The 19,973-nt window shown below is 52.3% G+C and overlaps 1 protein-coding gene and 1 long non-coding RNA gene across 5 annotated transcripts in view; one reads left to right on the top strand and one right to left on the bottom strand.

Moving 5' to 3' along the window:
* Positions 1 to 19,973, top strand: part of LOC126498133 (uncharacterized) — a 64,997-nt gene that overhangs the window by 28,095 nt on the left and 16,929 nt on the right. The gene's annotated exons all lie outside the window — the stretch shown is intronic.
* On the bottom strand, positions 3,223 to 18,498 carry Tspan32 (tetraspanin 32). Its single transcript, XM_050136483.1, has 9 exons — positions 18,392 to 18,498; positions 17,714 to 17,828; positions 16,739 to 16,836; positions 12,491 to 12,565; positions 8,670 to 8,771; positions 8,064 to 8,150; positions 6,617 to 6,700; positions 6,277 to 6,368; positions 3,223 to 5,228 (listed from the first exon to the last, which is right to left on the bottom strand). Exons 1-9 carry the CDS (start codon positions 18,455 to 18,457, stop codon positions 5,147 to 5,149), a joined length of 801 nt encoding a protein of 266 aa, XP_049992440.1. The 5' UTR covers positions 18,458 to 18,498; the 3' UTR covers positions 3,223 to 5,146.

Genomic DNA, 19,973 nt, shown 5'->3' with positions numbered 1-19,973 from the left:
ACCTGAGGCAAGATGTTCTTGCAATTTTTATTTTGTTCATGCTTCTGAAAGGTCAAGGTCAAGGGGCTTTCCGCTGGTGATAGCTTCCTTGTTTCAGAGTCTTGGGGCAATAAAGGGTATTGCCATGGCCAGCGACAGAATGAGTGTAAAGCCATGAAGAAATCATGTGGGGCCTTATTCTTGTGAGCCTCTTATCAGACCAACTTGGCCTGTGGAGGAATTGTCGCAGTTTTTAATTGATTTGGAAAGCCCCAGCCACTGCAGCCAATGCCATTCCATAGGCAAATGGTCCAGCGCAGTAATAGGAAGGATGAAGTTAGCTGAGAGCAACCATGCGAGTAGGCCTGCATATATTTATTTCTCTTTGTTCTTAGAGTGCCTGTTTCTGAACACCACTGTCGGATTAAGTTTGTATCCTTTTAATCCTCAAAACGGAGATCAAACTTTGACACTTAACATTAAATTTCAGTTTAACTGCATCCAATCCGTATAATTGTTTCTGGTTACAGGACTAACCTTAAAGCCAAAGGCACAAGATCATGGGGAGGCTGCCCTGGATTCACTGAAGTTGCTATTCAGCTAGCGATCAGGGACATTTTGTGGAAATGTGGGTTGCTTCTCATGTATCACTTAAGATCACATTGGGAGATTCCATTGCAAAACTGTATAGCCTCCTGTGGCATGTGGTATGTGTAACCAGTGTGGTGCTGCCTTCCCCAAACCAGAGCCCCTAGGTCGGAAGCCTGAGGGATGGGTGTGGGGGCACCATTTCTTATAAGGATAGCTAATGAACCATCCTAGGAGTTCTGCCTCGTGCCTGCAAAGGCGTTGCACTGGGTCAAAGCTTTCAGTAGCCAACAGGGGAATGAACACTTTGGTCAGCCAACAGAGTGTACTGCAGAGCTAGAAACTGTGGTGGCACCTGGCTACATCGGACTTCTCTTCTGCTGGGTTAGGAGACCCTAAAGGGTGCTGACTGAGTAGTGAACTAATGAAGAAACAGGATAATGATGCTCATTCTAGGCAGGCTCTGGTGGTCTGAGCTCTCCTATCTCACCCCGTTAGTGATGGAAGAAATGACAACAGGAGTCAAGAAGAGATTCTCCCAGGGATGAAGAGCTGGGAAAACGGGACAAACCATGACTGTTTGGAGCCACACACACTGTTACTTGGGGATCAGCTGCAGGGATGATCGTTCTCTTACAGCATCTGGTGATTATTTTGTGCTGTGTTGTGTACATTTTACAGGCTCTAGATCTTTTCTTCTTTATTTGCTGTCTTCCCACCGCCATTGTGTATGGGATCCTTTCTTCTTCCCTCCTTACTTCTGCCTTTCCTTTCCTCCCTTCTTTTGTGTTGTTGTTTTTGTTGAGTCTTTTTATTTAGTACATGCTGGTCTCAAACTCATAATCCCCTTCTCTGCCTCTTTGAGTGCTGGACCTTGCCTTGTGTGTTGGTTAGTTTTTTGCCAACTTTACACAAACCTAGACGTATCTGGGAAGAGGGAATTTCAAATGAGGAATTGCTTTCATCAAATTACCCTGTAGGCAAGTCTGTGGGGCGTTGTCTTGATTGATGATGATGTGGGAGGGTCCAGCCCACTGTGGGCAGTGCTCAGCAGAAAGTATGCTGAGCAAGACATGAAGCACAAACTAGTAAGCGATGCTACTATGTGGTCTCTGTTTGAGTCCCCACCTCCAGGTTCCCGACCTGCTTGAATTCCTGAGTTGGCTTTCATTAATGATGGACCATTACCTGAAGTGTAAGCCAAATACATCCTATCCTCCCCAGGTTAGTTTTGGTCAGTGTTTAATCACCAAACTAGAACATCCTGAATATCTGTGCTCTCTTTAGTGCTGGTTTCTTATGAAGTAGAGTGAGGTGGTAAGAATAGAACCAAAGAAGTTGCTTGCACCAGAGACCCTGAACTTTCTGTCTCGGGGAACCAAATGCTTATAACATTGGGGGAATCTCGTGTGTTTTCAGATGTGGGGTGCTTAATTCCTCTTATTTGAGGAAGTGGATATGTGGGAAGGAGGGAATGTGTGCATCCGAAACACAAGGTGGGGTTTAACAGGTTTTCCCCATGTGTTGGTGACCAATTGCAGAGTGACTCTGATTTGGGGGGTGGGGACCCTCGCTTTCTGGGTCTGGGTGTGAGGCAGGATCTCATCCCTTATGTTCTCTTAGGCTGCATTTGGGGGTCTCAGCCTTGTCTGGGTCAGTGTATCTCCTTAGGAATATTCACAAATCATGTGAATTTTCAAGAGCAGGTGATAATTCTCCATAGAGGTGGCTGCACTGTCCTGTGACAGTGGCTACAGGAGCAGGAGTTTTAGATTATGTGCCCCACCTTGCTCTGTCACAGTCCCCCAGCAGGTGATTATGAGGCCATGGTTAGCTTGGTAAAATGTCTCCCTCACCATGCAACATGGAGGAACCCTGCGGTGAGATAGTCATGCCCAGGAGGGCCTCAGGCTCACCAAATCAACAGAGGCAGCAAGCAGGACCTGGAGCCAGGAGCTGGGGAGGGAGCAGGGAGTCAGCGTTGAATGGGGACAGAGTTTCGGGCTGGGAAGATGGAAAGTTCTGGAGGCGGATGGTGTGGGTGGATGTTAATTCTGCTGAGCTGTGCACTTGAACGCGGTCAAATGGCCAGTGTCAGGCACAGTGCATTTTACCAGGAATAGAAGAAAGAATTCTTGTTCAGACAAGATCATCATGTGGCCCTTAAAGCAAAGAGTTTCACCAGCTGCTGGAAGCCAGAGACTGCGTAGCACAAGGGAGGCTCAGCTTGTGCTAGGGTCTGAAGAAGGAGCTGGAGGAGGGGAGCGAACCAAATTCACAGAGCAGAAAGTTGTCCTAGCTGGCAGCCACTGAGGAGAGAGGGCCCACAAGCCCACAGCTGCAATAAATTAGGTTCTTCCAGCAGCCAGAGTGAGCCCAGATGGAGGAGCTTCTAGAAGCCTCTGAGTAGGGCCCAGCAAACCTGCCTCATGAGAGGTTAGGTAAAGAACCTGCCCACATTTGGGCTCTGACCCACAACCTGCTGCTACTTCAGGTTGCTGTTGTGAAGACATGGACACACGCGCACACACACACACACACACACACACACACACACACACACACACCCCACAGGCGTGGTCCCCAGAGCAGTTCTCAGTCTCTGGGCTTCTGGGAAGTGATTAATCCATGAAAGGGTTTATAATTTAATGACATTTTAAAAAGGAAGCTAGAAGATGAGGCTTCCTTTGAGGAAGAGGTTCCTGGGTGGTGCCCTTGAAGAGGGTTTTCTTTGTCTTTGGCCCTTCTCTCTGCTTCCTGGCCACCATGGGTGTTAACTCTGCTCTACTGTACACATCTCTGTGTGTTCTGCCTCATTTGGGCCCCCAGACATTGAAGGCAGCTGACCATGGACAGAGACCTCTTAAAACATGAGTCAAATTAAGTTGACTTTTTCAGGTTTAAGTTGATTTTTCTCCCTTTGTTTAAGCTGTTTTCTCCCTTTCTTCCTTTAAGTTGACTCCCTCGGGCATTTTGTCACAGTGGCGGGCAGAGACATTGCTGCCAGGTTGAGGCTCCTTGCTTCACAGCACAGGACATGAACATAGCAGTGTCTGGAAGTGGGAGGTGCAGGATGACATCTGACCAGGGCTCCTGGCCTGCCCTGTGTTGGTTTCCTCTGTGCTTACCTATTCTGTCCTGTTCCACAGACTCATCAAATCTCCCTAGGTGTTTCTGTCTGTTCCGCATGGAGCTGTTTACCTGATGTCAGAGTTGTAATCTGGTGTTTTCCACAGGCTCATGTACGCTTGCTCTGTGTCATGGGTTTGCTCGGAAACCTCTCCCACAGGCTCATATTCTGAATGTTCTATCCCCAGCTTCTGGTGCTATTGTGGAGCCTGTAGGACTTGGAGTCTGGTTAGCAGAAGTAGGTCATTAAGGGTGGGCTTTTGAAGGTTATACCTGTCTGTGGTCATTTGAATGAAAATGGCCCTGTAGGCTTATAGGGAGTGGCACTATTAGGAGGTGTGGCCTTATTGGAAGAAGTGTGTTACCGGAGGCTGACTTTGAGGTTTCAGATGCCCAAGCCAGGCCCAGTGGCACCCTCTCTTCCTGCTGCCTGCCAATCCAAATGTAGAACTTTCAGCTACCACTCCAGCACCACGTCTGCCTGCATGATGTCATGCTTCCTAGCATGGTGATAATGGACTAAACCTCTGAACTGTAAGCCAGCCCCCAATTAAATTTTTTCCTTTCTAAGAGTCTCCGTGGTCATGGTATCTCTTCACAGCAATGGAAACCCTAAGACATTGCCCCTTGTTCCACTCCACCTGTTCTCTGCAATTACTTTTCTCTGGGAAACATGAACAGGAAACTAGTCACCCCAGATGGGGCATAGAAAGGATTCTACTCAAGTTTCAACCTGAACCAATAGGTTTCTTGGGATGAGGAGTTACTTATAGGGAGCGTGGGTGACCCCCAAACAGTGTCATCCCCTAAAAAGCCCTGCCATGGTGGGTGATGACCTCATGGATGCTGGAACATGGAGACCTGGCTTCAGGTAACTTTTCACATTCCAGCATCTCCCAAGATCCTAACACTTCCTTGGCAGGAGGGAGCAGTAGTTGGAATCGCAGGTGAGGATAGGTGACCTCTTCTCCCTAAACTAAGGAGCATTAACAGACCCATGGCCATTTTCAAAAACCTGGCTGTTGCCATGTGGTTCTGTGTATTTTGTTATCGGGACTACAGAGCCAAAGTCACCTTTGCTCCACAATGACCCAGAGCAAGTTAGTTTACCTCAATATCCAGCCTCCAGCATTTGCCACCCTCTGATTCTGCTGCTGTAGACACAGCCACCCCTCCGTGCCTTCCCTGTTGTGATGGACCAGAATCTCTCTGGAACCATGAGCCAGAGTAAATCCTTCCTGTTTCTGGTAGGTGTCTGGCCACAACAATGTAAAAGTAACTAACACACTGATAGAATCTCCTCCCCTTCCCTTGCCCCACCAGGTGGATCATGGAGGGCTCAGCGCCAACGTCTTCATCTCTGTGGGCAAGTAGGCAGCGAGCATCCTACTAGACCCGATGATCGGCGAACACCCGTGCCTCAGAGGGATGTCGAATAGTTAGCAAATGTTTATGCTTCAGAGGGGCATTGAGGCACTCCGTCTTTGGTCCATCTGAAGAGGCTGGGTTCCTGGGGCTGGCAGCCATGGGCTCTGAGAAGCAAAAGAGGACAGTGAAATTGTTCTGCATGTTCTAGAAAGAACTGGGGATCTGTTCCAGAATGTTCTATAGGGACTAAGAGGCTGTTGTAGAACATTCTAGAAGGGACTGCAAGTCCCTTCCAGAATGGTGGTGGTGAGGCTGTTTCAGAATGTTCTAGAAGGTACTGTAAGAAGGACTGGGGTATAATTCAGTCAGTGGAATGTACACACACCCCTCCTCCTGCCAATTAAATAAATTATAAATGAATGAATATAAAAAAATGCTTTGCAAGCACAAGGCCCTGAGTTTGATTCCTAAAACCCTAAAAATGCCAGGTGTGGTGGGGCATGCTCGTAATCCCAGTATTGGGGAGGCAGAGACAGAGGCTCTCAGGGCTCTCTAACCAGCTGGTCTAGTTTAGTTGGTGAGCTCCAGGCCAGGGAGAAACTCTATGTCAGAGCAGGACAGCATTCCTGAGGATAACAACAGGTATTGTCCTCCAGCCTCTACACACTCATTTGTGCGCACATACAAACATTTATAAGCATGCCCTAGAGTGCTCTGGAGGCAATGGCGTGGCTATTTTCAGAACGTAGAGGGCCAGTGCAGATGCTGGGTATAGGAATCCAGATGTCAGAGCGCTGGGTGTGTGGGTGGATGGAGCTTGCTGACAGCAGGGTCTAAATATTCTGGGAACAGAAGGGCTTTCCTGGCTGCTGGGACTGGGTCCTTCCTGATTCTATCAATGAGGAGTCCTGGGGTTCCTTAAGACCAATTATCCTGGCCAGGGAGTCATGGCTCTGGGCCGCAGGGGGTGGGGAGGCAGCGCTGGAATCTTCCTATCTCTGTGTTAGTGGCAGGGTGATGTCAGGTCTCATCAGAGACTGGAAATGGGCAGAGTAGAGGAGGGCATGTCGTCACCCCATACTTCCAAAGGGCTTCCTACGGAGGCCATACCTGCCCGACTGGGCACAGGTAACAACATATCTGCCGTGGGAGGCATAGATACATTGGGACCCTGTGGTGCTGTAAGACTCTTCTAGAGAGAGAGGGGCCTACCGTGGGGTCAGGGTATATCTGCCTTTGCGATCCAAGCCACAGTAGGAGTGAATGGCAAACCACAGGAAGGCGCAGAGCATCATAGCGTACACCTGGAGCAATCAGGAGAGATGCCCAGGTGTCAGCAGCTACCAACAGTCCTGATGGCAGAGCCTTCCCACTTCCAGGGAAGTTTCCAAGGTCAGGGGCTGGCTCCTCCCTGCTAACTGGGCCTGGAAGATCCTGGCAGTGCCATGATTAAAGAGGGTCGGTTTGAGGCAGTAACCCAGGACTGCTTCTGTCTGGGAAGCAGCAAGGTGGGGCGGGATAGAAGGAGGCCAAAGAAAGAACTGACGGCTACCGTGAGAGCCAGGCTGGTGCAGGTCAGGGTGGAGGCAATACTGTAATGTGTCCACAGGAAGTTCCCGATCCTCTGTAGGCAGTCCTGCACAGAGGCAACATGCACAGTTGATTGCCCACCCTGACTGGCCCTCCCTGCACACTGTGCTTGGCTCTCCCCATTCCAGTTTTCTCCTAGAAGCCCCTGGGGCTGCATGGTTTGCTCAGCCAGTGCTAAGGCCAGGGCAGTCAAGGTGTGTACCTTCCCCAGCGGAACTGCTGAACTCTTTGGGAAGGAGGCTTTAGGAAACTTGAGACTGAGGCCATGGCGCCTGTCTCTGTGGGGGCAGTGGCTCACTGCCCTGTCCTAGTTGCCCTAAGCTCCTCCCTAGGCCGCTGTTTGTCTCCAGGCAGTCCAGGGTGGAAGTACTCTAGTTCCCAGGGCCTGCTGTTAGTGGTGGGGGCAGAGACTCTGGACCTGCAGGTCTCTTTGCTGTGGGCACAGGAAGGTAACAGCTGATCTCTGGGACATTCAGATGTTGGCATTTTTGTTGGGGATAGCCTGGACCATGTGAAGCCCTACAGGGGGCTTTCTTGCCTTTTGGCAAGTAAGTGATCCTCTTGCTGGCCTGAACTGGCCTTGCTGGCCTGAGCTGGCCTTGGCTTCTCTCCCACCAGGGGTCCTTTGTAACCCAGCTGTGGTCCCTGGCCACCCTGCAATGGGAGGCAGGCACTGAGCTATTTTGGATTTGGGACCTGAGGACTGTTCTTGGGTGGTTGGGACTCACTGACTCTCAGCCCCTTCCCATCAGGCCAGCTCCCTTCCCTGCTGGGCCTTGAGCCATTCCCCACCCTCTTGTTTCTTGGAGGGTAGCCAGACATCTCTCCTCATGAGATAGGGCTGGTTTGTTTCCAGGATAGCAGGGGGATGGGACAAAGAGGGGGCTGGGTAGGGAGAGAGGGCCAGGGTGGGGGAGAGTGGGTCAGGACCTAGTCCCCAGGGTAGAAGAGCTCCTCCTTGCCCCTCCCCTGGCATTTGCTGCTCTTTCTGGGGGACCCCTTTCTACTCCTCCTAAATAGTAAATCAATCACCTTCTTATATAGAGCCTTAGCTTTGAGCTTCTAGAAGCTTCAGAGGGGAGGGTGGGGGAGGAGCTTGATGGTCTGGGGAAGCCTCATGAAGGAGGAGAAGAGTGGGCGGGGTCCATACCCAATGCTAGCCTACAGAAGGGAGTTGGGCCAAGTCAAGCTGGCCATCTCATAAGTTCCCTGCCCCATAGCCACTTATCATGGGGGGGGTAGTGTGTGCGGGGGGGGGGGGTGTACATCCCTGAGACTTTAGGACAGATCCCAAAATGTGAGAGGCCAAAGGGGCAAAGAGGATGAAGATGTCCCTTCACAGGTAGAACCTGAAGTACCCAACCTTCATTTGATCTGAGTACAGAAACTCTCGTCCCCCTCCTCCTCACCTCTCTCATGGCCTCCTGGCCCTGACATGGGATGGCTCTGGTGCTCGCCAGAAACCCAAAAGGAGACTTCTTCCCACAACACAGAAACTGGAAGACAAACCAGAGAGGAGCATAGCGTGGGCAGGACTGACTGATGGGAAAACTAAGGCACCAAAGCATAAGCAACTTAGGCGATTCCACAAAGGGGGCCCCCAAGAGACCAGAGCCAGGAATCGGGATCACAGCTGCTGCTGGAAAAATATCCACCACTGCCTTAGCCCTGGTGATGGAACGGCATAGCTCTCTGAGGACCTCATCCCTGTAGAGCAGGGCCCTACTGCCTGCCTGGTGCCTGAACACCTACTTCCTTGAAGAATACCCAATTCCTTCTTAGAATTCTCAGTCCATGTTGAACAAGGACATTACCCTTTTATTCTGTACTTACATTGGGTAGCCAGTCCTATTAGGGACAGAGGGGGATGGGTGAGATCCCAGTCATCTACCCACAATGGGACCTGTGTCCTGGGATCTTCTCTGGAAGCCTGGCCAGGATGGCTGACTCTAAAGGATGTCTGGCACCCATTCTCTGGGGGCACAGCAAGTATGACCACCCTGTCCCTCGCTCACCGTGTCCTGAATGGTGGCCAGCTCCTGCCACCAGCTGCTGGATGGGCTCTTCATTGCCTGGTCATACACGAGGTCATAAGTGTCCAATACTGCATCCTCCACCTGCACCAAAAGCATCCCAGGAAACAATGGCCTGAGGGAGACCCAGGGAAGCCCACACCCTGGGCCTCCTTTTCCAGGAACTGTCTTCCTACCATGGCAATCCTACAGCTTGCCTGTTGCCCCTGGAACTCCCAAGGGTTAAAGAAGAGGCCAGTAGATCTCAGATACCCACCCTTAGAGGTGGGTTCTGGGTAGCATGGGGTAGCATCCTGCTCATCTGGATATAGGCAATAGGCCCAGCCTGCTGAGAAGCATGGACAGAAGCCTGGACCAGTTCCTCTGTTCCCTAAAGTTCTTGTTGGCCCTTCTTCAGAACTACCCAGAATACTGGGAAGATTCTCTCTGGTCTTGGACCAGGGAAGGTAAGATCCAGGGGGACACAGCAGAGGAAGAAGGAAGATGGGTGGGGCCAAGGCTGGCCCTGCTTCTGTTCCACACACAAAACAGCCTAGACTTTTTTGCTTCTGTGTCCTAGCTCTGATTCCCTACTCTGCTCAGCCGCTACCCCAAGATGTCCTCCCCCAGGCCGAATATGTTTTCAGAGACAAATTGGAATTTCATCTCTCCCAGGAAGGCATCCCAAATATGTGGAACTCACTGATCTTCTGGCTCAGGGCATGTCCTCCAACGTCTTTCTGCCTTGAAGACCCTGAGTCCTCCTGATTCCCAGCCTTATGCTAGGCCAGCAGCTAGGTCACACAGAGTGTTGTCCTGAATGGCCGGAGTGGTGTTGAAGCCCTATGTCTCCCCTAGTCACTCACGCCTTTCAGAGAGGAAGCATGTCTGTCCCACAGCCTCATATCCATTCTACTATGGACCTCACTTACCAGGTGCCTGCAGGCCATAGTGGGCAGGCAGGTAGTCAGAGGTCCTTGAAACCAAGTCCAGCCCAGGCCCAAGGGCCCTGTAGGAGTCAGGGGAACTCCGTGCTAACGGCTGATCCTGGCACCGACTTCTCCCTCTCCATCCATGCAACAGAGCCAGACATCCCCATGAGTCATCCCCAGCTCAGCCTGCCCCGGCCCTCCCCCACCCAGGGCAGGTGCCAAGCTGGCCTTGGTTGCTGGTCAGTCTAGGCCAGAGCCCTCTCATGGGCTCAGCTTCCTCAAGCCTGTGGGCTTACTGTGTCCTTAAGAGAACAGATCCTGGGGAGGGCTGGGAATGCCTGGAGCTGCATGGGTGGGGCAGGTAGCTGAAACAAATAGGCACTATTGGACTAGCCCTTTTTGCACCACTCCCTGGCACAATTGACTTTATTTCCCTCATCAGTCCTGCCACTTTTCAGGGATGTCCCAGAGCCCAGGAGCCCTCTGTCCACTGTCATTCCTACAGGACAATAGAGATGACATCAGCTCTAGAGCTCAGCTCAGCTTGGTTCTGCCCAGCATCCCACCCACCATGAACAGAACAACAGAGGTCTGCCCAGACCTCAAAACCGGACTCTGGGGCCTTAGAGACCAGGCTGGACTCTTTGCAGAGCCCAGCACTAGGGCGGCGGGTGGGGCTGGGGTTAGTGCATTGCCATCTGCACTCCCTTTGGCATTTAAGTTGCTCTGTGAGAGACTTGAGGCTGTAGTTCTTTCATGGGAATAGGGAGGGTAGACAAGAGGCTTCCTAAACCAGGGCCCCAAGCCTCCACATCCTTTATCCAAGGGTCCCTTCCAGCAAGCATCTGTGTCTGCAGAGTTGGCAAGCAGCTTCTGGGGTACCAAGTCTCCTTTGTAAGTGTGTTGTCCAGTGTGGAGGGTAGAGGAAGCCCTGAGTATATGACGTACTGAGTGGGTGTTTGTTGTCAAGCCTCAGACCAAAGCCTCAGATCCATGAGATGTTGGCAAAGCATCCCATCCCGTGAGTCTCACTGAGACTAGCTCAAACTGCCTTCTTGTCCAGCTGTATGCGATAAACGCACTCTCCTTGTTTATCTGCTTGTAATAACCCCGCCTCCTTATTCAGCTGTAGATAATAAACACACTGAGCTGCTGGGGGCAAAGAGACTGCAGCTTTCCCGTCAGAGAGTTCAAACCGCCCGATTCTAGCTTTCCGGTGTGTGTCTGTGTGTCTGTCCTTTCTTCATTCCCTTGCCGCCTCAGTCAGGTCAATCCCTGGAGCTGTGCAGGACATGGCAGCCCAGGTCACTGCAGATTGAGGAGCAATGTCTAGGGGATCCCCCTATCTTTCTTCCGGACTTGGTGATGTCCCTTCCCCCACGTTTGTTAGATCAGGGTAGTAGAGCCATGGCCAGGCGGACCCCACGTGGAGCTGCAGGTGGCTTGTGGACCAGCACTGAGTCCCCAGGCTACATAGACATGTTTGTTCTGTGCTTGGTCTTGACATGAATTATTAAGGAAAGCTAAACAATTCATTTTCTGCTCCTTGGGGACAGTGGGAGATTGCGGCAGAGCAGCTCTGAAGCCACAGTGAGGGTAATGAATAGCCCTATTTCTCTGTATTCAGTACATAGCAGGCTGGGCTACACCACTATCCTCACCAACCTTGGGTGCCTGCCAAGGCCTGTGTCCTGGGAGGAGGGGGGATCAGGAAGGAGCACCCCAGCCTCACTTCAGGCCAGAGCCTGGTCTATAGAGACAATCAAGGTCCCCTCCTTGTCTGCCCTTACCTTCTTGCTAGACCCTTGTTTTAGGATGTCCTGGGGATCTTTCCAGGGAGGTTTTGGGGAGCTGGGGTGGCTTCTAAGCATTACTAGTTGATTCCTGTATTCTTTCTTACCCATGGGGCTGGGGCAGCTAGGAGGACCAAGTCTAAGGCTGTGACCTATTTGGTTTGGATTGGTTCGCTGGTAGGGAGAACATGGGAGGATGGTGGCTCTGTGCTCGGTACCACACGCGGCCTCATTCCTCAGGACAACCCAGAACTAGGTCCACATTCCAAACAGCCTGGGAGTGCAGAGGGTCCGGACTGCCCCTCCATTGCTGGCTCATCCCCACCATGCAGTAGCTCTGCAGCAGGGCTTTCTACTCTCCGTTTACAGAAGCAGACACGGAGGCCCAGGGAGGACAAAGGACTGGCCTGCCACCTTGATTTTAAACCTAGGGTGCTTTCACCCAGGCTACCTCCAGGTAGCTCATCAGGTCTCAGGATCATGTTGGAAGTCAGAAATCCAAGACAATAGATAGGCCAGCAGGCCAGGGTCCAGGAGTAACCCTAGCCCACCACGGTCAGGCAGGCCTTGGAGAATTGCCCTAGTGGCCAGTCTTAAGAGGACTGGAGTAAGAAGCCCTTTCCCTTCTGTAGATTAAACCCTAGTTGCTGCCTGCCCTCTGGTTCCTGCAAGGCCTCTGCCTGTTCTGCACCCCAAGTTTAGGGCTTAGAATGTAAACAGTTTTAGAACAGGGAGATGGGCTGCAGCTGCTGCAGGCTAACCCGAGGTCAGCCCCTGATACCTGGCAGCTGTCTTGACTGAGGCCACCCACGCTGTGACCAGCCATCCAGACCACCCGTCAGTGGACAGGGAAGGTTCTGCCCAAATGCTGCTTGGCCCGGCTACCTCAGGCAGAACTGGACGCCCATGCTCTCAAGCTGTTGCTGGGGTTCGGCCCTCTTCCAGATCCTCTGGACCATAGAAAAAATATTTTTTCTCATTTAATATCAGGATTGGCGTGAACATTTTGGGGGTCTCCTTGGGCAGGGAGAAAGGGTAAAACAGAAACTCTGGGCAAAGAACCAGGCTGGTCCAGGTAGAGGGTCCTGGCTGCACTCACCTGGGTGGGGTTGTGGAATCTCCAGAATGCCACCTGCACCAGGACACAGAATGACAGGGCAAAGCACAGGAAACCCTGAGGACAGAGATGGCCTGGTCACTGTACAGCCAGGTATGTGGCCTGGGGAGGTAGGGCAGGGTACTAGGTAGGTAGCTTCCCCAACTGGCCTGGGCTGAGCTACTGGCTTGAGCTCCATTAACTACTGCTTGGGGGAGGCTCTTTTGGGGATTCCTCTGTGCCTCTGGAGGACCTGGGACCTAAGGTGGTACATGCTTCCTTAGGAATGGTAGGCCTTTCCAATATGGTAGAGGCCCTAGCCCACTACAGCTATTTCTAGGAGGAATAGTGACCCCAGGAGGGCCAGGCAGTGCCTCCCCAGATCTGAAATTTTGGCATCAGAACCCTCTACCCCTGCCTTTAGACTTTTTCTTAGATTTAAAAAAATTATATGTATGTATGTCACATATATGGGGCGGCCAGACGAAGGTATCGGATCTTCTGGAACAGGTGCCACAAATAGTTCTTTGTGGTTTCTGGGAACTGAGCTTGGATCCTCTGGAAAAGCAGACAGCTCTTGTAACTGCTGAGCCTTGGCCCCAGCCCTATTCACCTAACTGCCATCCTCTCCTTTGAGGTGGACGCTCATGGAGGTAGCCCAGGCTGGCCTTGAGCTCGTGACCCTCCATCTCCTCAGCGCTGTGATTACAGGTGTACGCAACCGCGACGTTTTAGTCAGTGCAGTGTCTCAGCCAAGGCTGTCATATGTGCTAGGCAAGCGCTTGATCAACTGACCCACATCCCCAGCCAGAAACGTCTCCCTTGAAGGTAGGTAATGGCCCCCTCATACAGGGCGCCTTCTGTGGGCCCTTTGTTGTTTTGCTTCTGAAACCCGTTTCCAAGGAAACCCTAACCTCTACAGCCTGACTCATAGAGAACCACAGGCCACAACCCCGGGCATAGGTTTGGCACCCCAGACTGTGACCTTCCTTTCCTCGTGAGTTTCCTACCCTTCCTCTACACCACTGTGTGGGTCCCTGTGGTCATCCCATTCCTACCCCTCACCCCGAGTGCTAAAAAGGGACTTCTTTACACACTCCACACTTTCCTTCTTGGCTTTAGTCGGGGTACAACTGCTGACTTCCTTACAGAACTAGAGGGCAGTGCCCATCTCTCCCCTGATACAGGTACTGGCGCAAGTCCCTGCCCTTCTGTGCCTAGTTTCACAGGGTCACTCTGCACTAAGAACCCTGTTCCTCAATAGCACCCACCAAAGTCCCATCTAGTGACCTCCCATCTGGGTGACCTCGGAGCCTCTGCCTTGTGTTCTTGTCAGCCCCAGGGCCATGCACATAGATCCACCCGGTACACAGAGGCCCCGGGTGACCATTGAGCCTTTTGGATCAACCACCACCTCACTCCCAAGTGTCACTGGCATGAGAATGAGTAGCCGTGGCCTCACTCTGGGAAAAGTGGCCAGTGTGCAGAGCAGCCTACAGTCATAGGCCAGGAGGACAGGAACAAACAGTCTATGCCAGGGGCAGCTTAGCTCTCCCAAGTGTGTGAAAAGAGCTGGGGGCATCTGCACTGCCCCCTCACACTTGGGTGGGTATGGGCTCTGCAATGGTGGCTCTGCCCCCTTTCCCTGCTTTCTCCTGCCCGACCTGGAGCCTGCACCACTATCTTGGAGTTGGCCCTGGCTTGCCTGCTGCTTCTGCTCCTATCTTTGCCTTTAGCCCTTCCTCCCCCTCCTTCTGCCTCCCACCTTCTTGTTCTCTCCATATTTTCTTCCCTCCCTCTCCTCCTCTCTGCTCTTTCCTCTTGCTGGCAGTCGAGGGCTGACTTTCCTCGTCTGGAAGCCATTCCTCAACTCTGCCTCCCAGCTGAGGCTGTGAGCCAGCCACAGAGTCCAGCCCTTTCCAGAAACCATTTCAACCATTTCATCCTTAAGAGGGAGTTTCTCCCTCTCCCTCCCTCCTCCCTCTGTCTCTTTTGGTTTTTAGTCTCTCTCCCTCTTCCCCTCCCCCCCCCCTCTGTGTAGAAAGGGTCTTAAGATCTGCTTAGTGCTGAGAGAGGTTAGGTCAGGCCTAACTGTGACCATTTTTCTCTCTACTCATTCAAAATGAAAATAAATGAATAAATAAACTTATAAACAACTTGAATCTGCTTCCTGCCGCTAGCTAGCTCCTTCATTTCCTGTGTTTCAGAAGGCGGGGCAGGAAAGAGCGTGGAGGGGGGCAGTGGGCACAGAGTCACAAAGGGGGATGTTTCCCCTCCCTAGACCCTTTTATATGTACTTTACACGTGCTCCAGTACGCAGGCCAGTGACAGTACACAGGCAGCTGCCGGGCAGGCATTGGCAGACGTGCCCACCGTGCACACAGGCACAAGTATAAACATGACACTAAGGCCCTGGGACCAGTGGAGCTCCCAGTGACCCTGTGGTGACTGAACTGGGCTTACTGTCCATGCTGGGGTAGAGGCTGCTAGGATTCAGCAAAGTGCAGAGCACTGGGCCTGGAGTGACCTTGAGAATACAACTCTGAACAGAAGGAATCTGAATGTGTCTTTTAGCTGAGACACGTATAACCGCACCAGGCCCTGAGTCTGTTAGGGATGAGGACTTGGGAGGCCTGGGTAGGTTCTAATGGTCCTGGAATCCTTTGCCCACGAATCAGGTGCCAAGCAGGACATGGGAGGAGCTTGGGAAGGCTGAGTGGAATCCGGCTGATCCAGAGCTGGGCCCCTTGGCCCACCTGCCTCCCGCCTCCCGCTTTACAGTCTTCATGCTGACTATGGTGCCCCCTGGTGGCTGAAGTTATATCCCGGCGCAGGCCTCTCGGCCTGTCTCCTGCATACCCCTGCCTCCATCTTGTCTTTCCTCCATGCTTTCTTCCAGCAAGACACAAATCCTCTGGGGTCACAGTCCACCAGTTCTGTGACCTCTTCGCTAGAGCCTCCCTCTGGGAGGCAAATCCAGGCTATTTTTGTTTAGTGTTTATTCACGACCAGCACTATCCCTGCCCCTGTATCATCAGAGCAAGAACCCAGGGGAGGCTAAAGCTGCCAGGTTCTGCCTAGTCCACCACCCAGTTATGGCTGGTCCCTGAAGCAGCTCTAGCTAGGGGGTGACTTTGTCCCTATAACAGTACCGCACCAGGCCCTGAGTCTGTCAGGGATGTGGAATTGAGAGATTGAGGACTTGGGAGGCCTGGGTGGGTTCTAAAGCTCCTGGAATCTTTTGTCCACAGATCCAGTTGCCAAGCAGGACAGGGAGGAGCTTGGGAAGGAGGTGACTCTGTCCCTGTCTTTGGAGACCAAGGGTCATTAGCAAATACTCTGAACATGAAGACAAGGTTGCCGAGTTTAGTTTCGGTCTATCTAGGAAGCATAGCCTCCAGCTCAGGTTCCTGAGGGTTCTTGGATTTCCCCAGTCACTCATAGGCAGAGGTTGGGAGTCTACAAACAGGGGCACAGGGATGGATGGAGGAGGGAAATGAGATCTTATGCCTGGAATGGAGTGGGGCAGGTAAGAGACCAGGGCATCAGGAAGGAGCTGCCTCAGTTCGGGTTACTGGGAAAGCCTGGGTCAAACAGGGACTGGGTGGCCATGGGGAGGGTCCTGCCAGACAGAACCTGGATTAACTATAGAGGGCTGTAGGGGCACACTAGGACACCCATATGGAGAAACATTTACAGCAACAACAAGGGCTTTCTTCTATGGGGTTGTGAAACTTCCTGTCAGCGGCTAGGCAGGGATAGTGGACCTGTGAGAAGGAAGCCCAGGCTGCAGGGACAGGATTTCCTTGTCCCTGGTCGGTCTTCTAATGGGAATTGAAATTCATCCAGTCCTGTGTCCAGACCTGGCTAGACATCAGAACCAGATCCTGTGTCCAGACCTAGCTAGACATCAGAACCAGGTCCTCCCAAGGTCTTTGGAGATGGCCCCAAGGGCTGAGAGTACCAACTCTCTTTCAGGGGTGCTGCAGAACCATTGTTAGATCTGGGGAAGGCAGAGTAGCACAGAGCCCTGTGGGGACTAAGTGACAGCCCAGGTGGGAGGGTCCTGTCTGGCCAAGTGGAAGGCCCTAACTGTGTAGGTAGAGGGACTCACTGGTGCATAGTCCCTGACCTGTCCTCCTTTTAGGATACTTCGACTGAGGTAGGCAATTCCCTGGCTTATTTCTCTCCAGCTCTTGTCCCTGTCTGGGAGTTGGAAGCTAGGGTCATCTGGCCGACCACAGAACTTACCGCAGCCATGAGGCCATGGGCCTCCCTCACTGTGGCTATTGTGCTCAGGACAGCACCCAGGCTCAGTAGACCTGCTAGGCTGATCCCCACGTAGAAGGCTGTGGAATGGGAGAGGCAGAGTGTGAGGGACCCAGTATGGGGACTGGGCACGGAGGTTGGATCTGAAATCTACTGGGGGGGGGGGTTGTCACAGAACTACTGAACTTCTAGGGAGGTCCCAAAAGGAACATATCTCTGGCCCAAAAAGAAGAGGTGTCTCATAGCCTGATAGCCTGTTCCTCCCAAGACTGGGAAGGAAGGGGGAAGATCAGGGAACAAGCTAGGGACCACATTCTTTCCCCCATTTCTACTGCCTTCCCTGCCTCACAGACTATCTTGAAGCCACATCCCCATGCTCTAGTGACAGGTGGCAGTGTGGGGCTGTGACCTTATCAGCCCAGGCCCAGGCCCCAGGCTTCCTGCGTGGGCGGGGCCTAGCACCTTGGAAAGCAGGGGGCCTAAGAACTGGGGCTGACAACCCCCCATTCAGGGGCCTCAATTTCTCTTACCCTTTCCTACCCTCCTATCAGGAACACCCCCCCCTCACTAAAGCCTTGCTTTTGTGGAGGTGGGGCACTCTGACAGACTTGGCCCTAGCTAGGCATTTTCTGCCCTTCGAATATGGTATTCACTACCGAGTCCCACAGGCCATCTGATCCTTGCCCTGAAAGCACAGATCTGGGGTCTGCCACAGTTTGAACAGTCCTGTGTGGCAGGAGAACCAGGGCAGGAGGGCCTGATGTTGCCTAAATCTCCCCACTTTTATTAGTAAAACCAGGACACTAGGGCATCTCCTCCCTACCCCGACCTCTAACTCTGCCCAAAGCCTAGGGCCAGGGAGTCAGGACTGTCTGGGGCTAGGTCACTCCTCCCAGGTGCTTCTGACCCTGGAGCCCTCCCACCTCCCGCTCCACAGCCATTTCTGGCCGTACTTACCCCAATAGTGCATTCCTTCATAGGGGTTCCTCTCCAGGGCTACTTGACGAATGACAGTAAAGGGGTCTCCAAAGTGAATGACCACTGCCATGGTGGCCATAGAGAGACCCAGCAGCTGAAAGTGAGGTGGGCTCAGCGTAGGAGGTATGCATAGCTGCAAAAGCCCTCCCACAGTGACAGAGTGTGGGGCCTGGGCTTCTGGGCGCCCCAAGCTGGCTCCCTCCAGGCGCAAGGCATCTGCAGGAGGCCTACATGTTTCTGTGGATGGGAGGGACGGGCCCTCCACAGACGGGCTATCACACACAGATAAGTATGCAACACACATACTCGTGCCCATTTTCTCTAGGGACCCAGAAGATCACATCAAACTGTCTGCAGAGACCCTGAATCCCTGTCCTCTCCTGGATCCCAGGCAGCACCCCTTCCTGGCTGTCCCTGCACACTCCAAATCACCAGCCAACCTGGGTTCTCCCAGGCTCTTCACTGCCCCTTGGGTGACAGCTACAAGGACGTGTGTACACAGTCCTCTAAGGGTGGCCACCAGAGACCCAGACCCAGTCTGCGCAACTGTGGTGTCAAGGGAGGGGAGACCACAGTGCTGGAGGACCTGGGCATGGTGAATTATTTCCCCTACTGCCCACCTGCCCACCCACTCCTTCTGTTCCACTTGCATGTTACCAAGACAAAGAAGTTGGTGATCAGTATCTGGCATTTGGCAATCTTGATTCGATTCCAGTGCTCCATGGTTTCCTCTCCTCTCCTCTCCTCTCCTCTCCTCTCCTCTCCTCTCCTCTCCTCTCCTCTCCTCTCCTCTTCTCTCCTCTCTCCTCTCTCTTCTTCTCCCCTCCCCTCCCTCCACCTCCTCTTTCCTCCCTTCCTCCCCTCCCCTCCCTTCTGTGGTTCCCCACTGGGTGGGGAACCTCAGACCACAGCTGACCCAGTAGGTAGGCTGTGCCCTCCCATCTGTCAACAGCCTTTCTAACATAGTGGCTGGGTTTGGGGAAGGAAGAAAGACAGGCCGGAAGAGGGGCAGTTTCTATACCTGCAGCTGCCCGGGCCTGGCCCAAGACAACTGGGCTTTGGTAGGTACTTGAGGCTTCCCAGTGGATGGGTTGGGCCACCCTGCAGCATGGGGGAAGGGGTGGAGTCTTGAGAGGAGCAGTAAGAGAAGAGCCCAATGTATGGCATGGGTTATAAGAGTGTACTCACCTGCCCAGGTACACTAGGACACTTAATGTTTGGTTTAGAGACCCTGTGTCCCAAAGTCCTCCTGGTGTTAATCCTCAAACAGACTCCTGCAGGTGGTGACTATCTCAGGACCTGATGCTATTGGCCAGTTCATAATCAGCACAGAGGGGAAGGCTGTGATAGAGTCGGCTCTCAGGAATGTCCAGGGGCTGGGCAAGCAGACATGGTGCATACATAGGAGTTTCAAGATGGGGCAAGTTTATAGGTATTGGTCTTTGGTGGGCTAGCCATCTCTGATAGAAAGTAAAACATGTTTCTCACAACCAGCACCTAGGAGGCTGAGGCAGGAGGATTATAGCAAGTTAGAGGCTAGCCTAACCCACATAGTAAGACCCTAGCTCAGAAATAAATAGGGTGGGAAGATGGCTTAGTTGGTAAAGTGTTTGCCTGCCTGTCAAACGTGAAGACTTGAGAGTTCCTCAGAATCTATGTTAAAGAAGCCAGGCCTTAAGCGAGGGCATACTTGTAATTCCAGCTGAAGCAGGAGGATTCCTGGGACTCACTGGCCAGCCAGCCTAGCCTATCTGGTGACTCCCATGCCAGCGAAAGACCCTGTCTCAATAAACAAGTTGACTGGCTGCTGAGGAAGGACACCTGAGGTTCACCTCTGGCCTTCACTTGCCTCCACCTCACCCCACCCCAGGAACACACACATAAATAAATTCACAAAAATAAAGAACTATTCGAGATGCTACCAGTCACTTTTTCATCTTTTATTTATATATTTTTAGTTTCTGAGAATTTCATGCCTGTGTATTGTATTTACATCATTTTTACCCTTCCCACGAGTCCTGCCACTCTTCCTGTGTCCCGAATGCATCTCAAATTTATGACTTTTGTCTATACTATTTTTTTTACCTTTTAAAAAAATTGTTTTTATTGAGCTATACATTTTTCTCCACTCCCCTTTTTTCCTCCTCTCTTCCCTTCTATGCTCCCAATTTACTCAGGAGATCTTGTCTTTTTCACCTTTCTATGTAGAGCTATGCATATTTCTTTTAGGGTCCTCTTT

Source organism: Alexandromys fortis, unplaced genomic scaffold (genome assembly GCF_014885135.2).
Source record: "Alexandromys fortis isolate MF-2015 unplaced genomic scaffold, M_Fortis_MF-2015_v1.1 scaffold_3, whole genome shotgun sequence".
Lineage (NCBI taxonomy): Eukaryota > Metazoa > Chordata > Mammalia > Rodentia > Cricetidae > Alexandromys > Alexandromys fortis.
Note: the sequence above shows the minus strand (reverse complement) of the source record. Positions and strands in the feature narration are given on the sequence as shown.